This window comes from Vigna unguiculata, chromosome 3, assembly GCF_037176805.1.
Source record: "Vigna unguiculata cultivar grain cowpea cultivar isolate G323 ecotype 2 chromosome 3, ASM3717680v1, whole genome shotgun sequence".
In the NCBI taxonomy this organism is placed as follows: domain Eukaryota; kingdom Viridiplantae; phylum Streptophyta; class Magnoliopsida; order Fabales; family Fabaceae; genus Vigna; species Vigna unguiculata.
In genome coordinates, this window is record NC_140794.1 from 32,496,316 (window position 1) to 32,503,033 (window position 6,718).

General features: G+C 50.1%; 2 protein-coding genes across 2 annotated transcripts; both read right to left on the reverse strand.

The window, feature by feature from the left end:
- Positions 1-1,483: 1,483 nt before the first annotated feature.
- On the reverse strand, positions 1,484-2,314 carry LOC146887714 (uncharacterized). The gene has a single exon (XM_085670359.1). It carries the CDS (start codon positions 2,312-2,314, stop codon positions 1,484-1,486), a length of 831 nt encoding a protein of 276 aa, XP_085526485.1.
- An 895-nt stretch (positions 2,315-3,209) lies between these two features.
- On the reverse strand, positions 3,210-4,028 carry LOC146887715 (uncharacterized). The gene has a single exon (XM_085670360.1). It carries the CDS (start codon positions 4,026-4,028, stop codon positions 3,210-3,212), a length of 819 nt encoding a protein of 272 aa, XP_085526486.1.
- Positions 4,029-6,718: the final 2,690 nt, after the last annotated feature.

The following is a 6,718-nucleotide window of genomic DNA, read 5'->3' on the forward strand; positions in this document are numbered from 1 at the left end:
GTGGCTGGGAATTAGTTCGTTCGACTAGCGGCACTTAGAGTAGTGGCTGTGAGTTAATTTGTTCGACTAGCGGCACTTAGAGTAGTGGCTGGGAGTTAGTTCGTTCGACCAGCGACACTTAGAGTAGTAGTTGGGAGTTAGTTCGTTCGACCAGCGGCACTTAGAGTAGTGGTTGGGAGTTAATTCGTTCGACCAGCGGCACTTAGAGTAGTGGCTGGGAGTTGTTGTGAATAAGATATGCATAAACTTGTATTTCATTGATAGGTGATGCCTCATTAAAACCTTCCCGGCTAAAACCCTCCTTAGGGAAAAATGCCGGAGTAGGAAAAAGTGCATCGGATTACAAGTGTGGTTCAACTAAAATAGAATTTGAGGTGGGAGATGTTCCAAGTGTTGGGAAGCGGCTCTCCGGATAGTTTTTCCAGGCGATAGGCTCCCTTGCCGACCTCTTTAAGTACTCGGAAAGGTCCTTCCCAGTTGGGTGAGAACTTGCCTTCGTGCTTGTGGGCTTTGCTGGCCATTCTCCACATGAGGTCCCCTTTGTGAAAAAAACGCGGTTTCAGCTTGGTGTTGTATCTTCTTGCTGCCCTCAATTTGGTCGCTAAGTCCCGGATTCGTCCCTTTTCTCTTGTCTCGTAAAGAAGATCGAGGTGTGTAGCCATGCAGTCAGCATTTAACTGTGTGTCGTGGTGTTGTTGTCGGATTGAGGGTTCCCCGATTTCTATCGGAATGACGACGTCTGTTCCGTACACTAGAGTATATGGTGCTTCGTGGGTCGAAGATTGGGGGGTGCACCTATATGCCCATAGTACTTCGAGCAATTCATCTGGCCATTTGCCTTTGGCTCCATCTAAGCGTTTCTTTAATTGCCCAAGGATGATCTTGTTGGCGACCTCAGCTTGGCCATTGGATTGAGGGTGTTCGACGGAGCTTGTTATGTGGGTAATGTTCAGGTTGCGGTAGAAGTCGGCGAGGCCCTTGTCTATGAACTGGCGACCATTGTCGGTTATGATTGTGTGGGGGATTCCGTAGCGGCAGATGATGGTTTTCCAAACGAAGCGCTGGACTTGGTTGGTCGTGATAGTGGCTAATGGTTCTGCTTCGATCCACTTGGAGAAGTAGTCGACCGCAACGAGAAGGAACTTGACCTGTCCTTTCCCTGCTGCAAAGGGGCCAATTATGTCCATTCCCCATTTTGAGAATGACCATGGTGAGGAGACGTGGTGTAATTCTTCCTGGTGCATGTGTGTTATCGGTCCGTGTTTTTGGCATTGAACGCATTTTTGGACGTATGTGGTGCAGTCTTCTTCCATTGTGGGCCAGTAATAACAGGCGCGTAATATCCTAGCGGCCATGGTTTTGGGTCCTGAGTGGTAGCCGCAGATGCCTTGGTGTATTTCTTGTATGATATAGTTGGCTTTTTCTCTGGTTATGTACTTGAGTAAGGGCTTGCTGAAGCCTTTTCTGAATAGTTCGCCCCCAATTAGGGTGTATCGCGCGCTTTCCGGACCCATCCTTTTTCTTCATTCGGCGGGGTGACTCCTGATTCTAAGTATTTGATGAAAGGTTCCATCCAGGTGTTAGTGGTAGTAATGTTTAAGCATTGGTTTTGCTGGTCAATGGAGGGTGTAGCTAGGGTGTGCTGGAGGAGTGACTTGTAACGGCCTTTGTTTTTGGTACTTGCGAGCTTTGAGAGAATGTCTGCCCGGGTATTGTCGCTTCGTGGGACGTGTTGAATTTGGAAAGTGTCGAAGTGCTCGGTCAGGGATACTACCATGTGGTAGTATTGTGCGAGGGTGGGATCTTTGATTTGGTAGTCGCCATTGAGGTGTCCTACGGTGAGCTTTGAGTTTGTCTTGCATAGGAGTTTACGCGCGCCGACGTCTCGTGCTAAGTTGAGGCCGGCGATGATGGCTTCGTACTCAGCTTGATTGTTGGATGTTTTGAAGGTGAAACGTAGAAATTGTTTTATGAGGATGTTGCCAGGTCCTTCTAGTACTATTCCGGCGCCGGCTCCCAGCGGGTTTGAGGAGCCGTCTACGTGCATGGTCCACCAGGTGTCATGGGGGGCTTGCTCTTGAAGGTCGTTGGCGAAGTCTGCTAGGCACTGTGCTCGGATAGGTCCATGCGGTTCGTAGTGGATAGTAAATTCTGACAGTTCGATGGCCCAAGAGGATAGCCGACCTGCTAAATCGGGTTTTTGCAGGATTTTCTGTATAAGATGGTCCGTTCTGATGATGATCGTGTGTGATTGGAAGTATGGTCGTAGACGACGTGTTGTTGTTATGATTGCAAGGGCTACCTTCTCCACCATTTGATATCGTGTTTCTGGGTCTTGGAGGATGCGGCTTGTAAAGTATATTGGATGTTGGGTGTTGTCCCTTTCATGGACGAGCGCGGAGCTGACAGCGTTTGTTTACGCGGCTATGTACATTATAAGGGGGAGGGAAAGGTTTGGTTTGGTCAGGATCGGGGGGGTGGTGAGAAGTTGCTTCAAAGTGTTGAAAATTTGTTCGCAGGTGTCGTCCCAGGTAAACTTTGTCGACTTTTTTAGGAGTTGGATCATTGGTTTGGTTTTGTCCGCCAGCTTCGGGAGGAAGCGCGAGATGGCGGTTAGTCTGCCCACTAGGCGCTGCACCTCTTTGATATTCGCGGGGCTTCTCATGTCGATGATGGTTTGACATTTTTCGGGGTTGGCCTCAATCCCTCGTTGCGTGAGCATGAAGCCTAGAAACTTCCCGCCATCTACTCCGAATGTGCATTTTTCGGGGTTGAGTCTAATGTTGTATGTGCGCTAGGTCCGCGAAGTGCTGTTGCGCATTGGGGGACTTGACGATGATGTCGTCTACATATACCTCTATCGTCTTGCCCAGGAGTGGCTGGAAAACTCTATCCATCAATCGTTGGTATGTAGCGCCGGCGTTTTTGAGACCAAAGGGCATGACTTTGTAGTAAAGGTTGGCCTCCTCGGTTATGAACACGATTTTGATTTTGCCTTCGTCAGCCATGGGTATTTGGTTGTAGCCGGAATAAGCGTCTAGGAAGCTCAGTATGGCATGCCCCGCGGCCCCATCGACGAGCCTGTCTATGCTGGGCAATGGGTAAGCATCCCGGGGGCAAGCCTTGTTCAGGTCCGTGTAATCTACACACATTCGCTAGTTCCCATTGGGTTTCTTGACTAGCACCACGTTGGCGAGCCAGGTCGTGTATTAGGCTTCACCGATAAAGTCGGCCTGTTTTAGCTTTTTGGCCTCTGCTATAGCTGCTTGCCTCCTTTTTTTCTGTGAGACGAGTTTTGCATTTGGGAAAACAGATAGCCGGTGGGCGGCTATCCTAGGGTGAACACCGGGGAGATCGGCTGCCGACCAGGCGAAGAGGTCAGCATTTTGTCTGAGCACTTGCTCGATGTGGCCCTCCTCTCCTTCGGGAAGGGAAGCTCCCACTTGGAGGAAATGGCCTTGTTGTTTGAGTGGAAGTTGCCTTGTTTCCCCCACGGGTTCAAGGCGTGCTTCGGAGTTTATTCTGGGGTCTAAGTCATCACCGTTCAGGGTGGTGTGGGCTTGGGATTGTTCAACATTGTGGGTTGTCAGGGGTGGGAGTGGGAGTTTCAGGCTTGCCATGTAGCATTCTCTGGCTGCATGTTGGTCGCCATGTACTGTGATGATGTCGCCCTCCGGGGATGGAAACTTCATTGCAAGGTGCGGGGTGGATACTATGGCACCCAGCGCGTTGATGGATGGACGGCCAAGGAGGATGTTGTAGGACGTGTGGGCGTCGACGACCAAGTAGCGAATGGGAATGGTTTTGGTTTGTCTTCCCTCTCCGAACGTTGTGTAAAGGTCGATGTACCCTTTGGTGGGGACTCTCTCGCTTGAGAATCCGTATATGGGCTCATTATGAGGGGTTAATTCAGCGAGGGGTATTTGCATCTTGTTGAATGTTTTCCAATACAAGATGTCTACGGAGCTCCCTTGATCAACGAGAACCTTCTTTACTGCGAAGTTCTCGACTTCCACAGTTACGACCATGGGGTCTTCTTGGTTGGGGTCGGTTCCCTAGAAATCGGAGTCTGAGAAAGTGATGGACGACATTCTTCTTTGCGTTCGTTTGGATACTACGTGTATTTGTTGGACGGCTCTCAGGTGCCTCTTTCTCGATGAGGAGGACCTCCCTCCTCCTGCGAATCCCCCTGATATTGTGTTAATCGTTCCTCGTAGGGGGGGCTTGTCATCTGCTCGTCGCGGTTGCGGCTACGGCGGTTCCCTTTGTTCTGCGTTCTGTGCTCTGGCTGGCTCTCTCCTGGGTTCTCTACGCTCGGTTCTTTGGTCATTACGTCACTCGGCTCACCTATTATCGTTCCTGTCGTAGCGGGGTCTGGGGGGACCTGCTCCGATTTCTCTTATATAGTGCCTTAGATGTCCAGCTCGGATGAGTACCTCTATTTTGTCTCGTAGGGTGTCACATTCGTCGGTGGTGTGGCGATTGTTGCGGTGGTAGTGACAATACTTGCTCAAATCTGCGTTGGGCGGGTTGTGATACTTCCTGGGTGGGGGAAGGAGTTCTGCTTGTAGGACTTCATCGAGTATGCAGGACCGGGGTGCGTTGAGGGGGGCATAATTCGAGAATTTTGCTAGTCTGCGTTCTGAGGGACGGTTATGGTCCCGTGGGATGGGCTCTTTGTTGGTCCTCTTGGTTTCTGTCTGTGCTGGGGCGGGTTGGGCGTTGTTCTGGTAACGTCTCATGTCTTCGACCCTTATAAACATGGCTGCTCTCTTGCGAAGTTCCTGCATACTCAGGGGGGCGCATGGCCAGCTCGTCGGCAAAGGGTCCCGGCCTGAGAGAGGTCATCATGTATATCAGGATGAGGTTAGGGGTGAGGTCCTTGATCTTCATGGCGATGGCCCCGAACCTATCAATGAAAACTCGTAGGGGTTCTCCTTCTTCTTGCCTAAGGTTGAGGAGGGCGATTGTGGTTAGATCATGTCGTCTGCTTGTATCAAATTGGGTGGTGAAGGTAGTGGTGAGCGTGGTGAAGGAGTCGATAGTGTAGGGGGGGAGGCTCATGAACCATTCCAGAGCTGACCCCTTGAGGGCTACCGAGAACGATTTGCATAGCACCGCGTCATCAGTGGAGTATAGGCTTACTTGGTTGGTATAAATGGACACAAATTCGTCTGGATCGGTGGTTCCGTCGTAGGTGACTGTTGGTGCTTTCCACTTATGGGGTAAAGGTGTTTCCGTTATCCCGTCCACGAAGGGGTGGCGGCGATTTCTTCTGGAGGCGAAGGAGCTGTAGTTGCCGCCCAAGGTTGGAGCGGTGGGCTTGTATTCAGTCTCGTCCTCAATAGGATGGACGTCAAGTTTTGAATAGGGAGGGGGGTCATTCCTCAACGGAGGAGGGGCCCCCATCCCCGAATGGGGGCGGTTCGGCTCCCCAGCCGCCTTATCTGTCTCAATTCTCTACCTAAGGCGGGAGTTTTCTTCCCTTAGTGCTTCCATCTCATCTGCATTCCTCTTCTTGTATTCCGCGAACTCCTGCTGCATCCTGGCTTGAGCTTCCAGGATGCGCGATATCTCTGAGGCGGGGCCGGGGTCGCCAACCTTGGATTTGTGAAATACTCTTCGAGCCCCACGGTGGGCACCAATTCTTCTTATGGGATCGAGGTCTGTAGTCCACAAATCAGCCAAGGGTCTTATACGTCTTCTCGGGGTCGGTCTTCTCTTGTTGAAAGGAGGGCCAGAGGGCGGCGCAGGGGACCTGCAAAAGACACTCCGATGCCTAAGTCAGCACTGGTGATGTCAGGGTTTCAGAGAATAATTAATGCGTAATGAATGCATGGAACAGTGTGCTATTTATACCTTTTTGCCTGTGGATCCTACCTGGGATGGGCTTTCTGGCCTAATATTCCTTTTTTAGCCATTCTTGGATCCAGTGTAAAAGGGGAGAATTTACCAAGGGGTCCTTCAGATGTTGGCGGTGTCTGGTACTCGGCCACGAGATGCGTCGAGGGTGGCTTTCTTTTGTAAAGCTGCCTTTCGCGTGGTAACCGGCCATCGAGTTTTGGTGTGTAGGCCGTGTGGTTTAGCAAGGGGGTGTGGAGCTAGGTGGGGGTCGTGTTCTCCATATGGAGGGGTTCTTGCGTGGTAGGCGGCTATTGTGCTCTCTAGGGGACGTCTGGTTCTGTGCGAAGGCGTTTCTGCGTGGTAGGCGGCCATTGTGCTCTCTGGGGACCGTCTACTTGGGTATGGTTTGGACAGTCCTCTTGATCTTCCAAAGGTTGGTTCTTAAGTTGACATATGGACCCTTATTTCAACTTGAAGATAAAGTAAAACTAAAGCCCATTAATTGGTTAAGCACAAACACAATTTGGTCAGCCAATTTTACAAAGCATTGGGCCCTTATTTAAATAAAAGAAACTGCATCAACACGGCGCATTAGTCATCCTCTATTTGACCCATATGAAATTCACATCATACCCTCCTTCTTCGAGAAGATTTCTCCCGAATCTTAAGACACCAGTTTTAATGTAAGTTTATTATGATCTAGTGAAGGACTTTTATTTTTTCACAAGTTGAAACGAATTCTCTTCTTCCAGGATCAAATTCAACTTGATATTTGTTACTTTCCAATGGTTGCAATCCGTCAATAACATTTCTTGGCAACAGTACCCCACCTTGATATGTAACAATAAATAATTCCATGCATTGTGTTTGACGA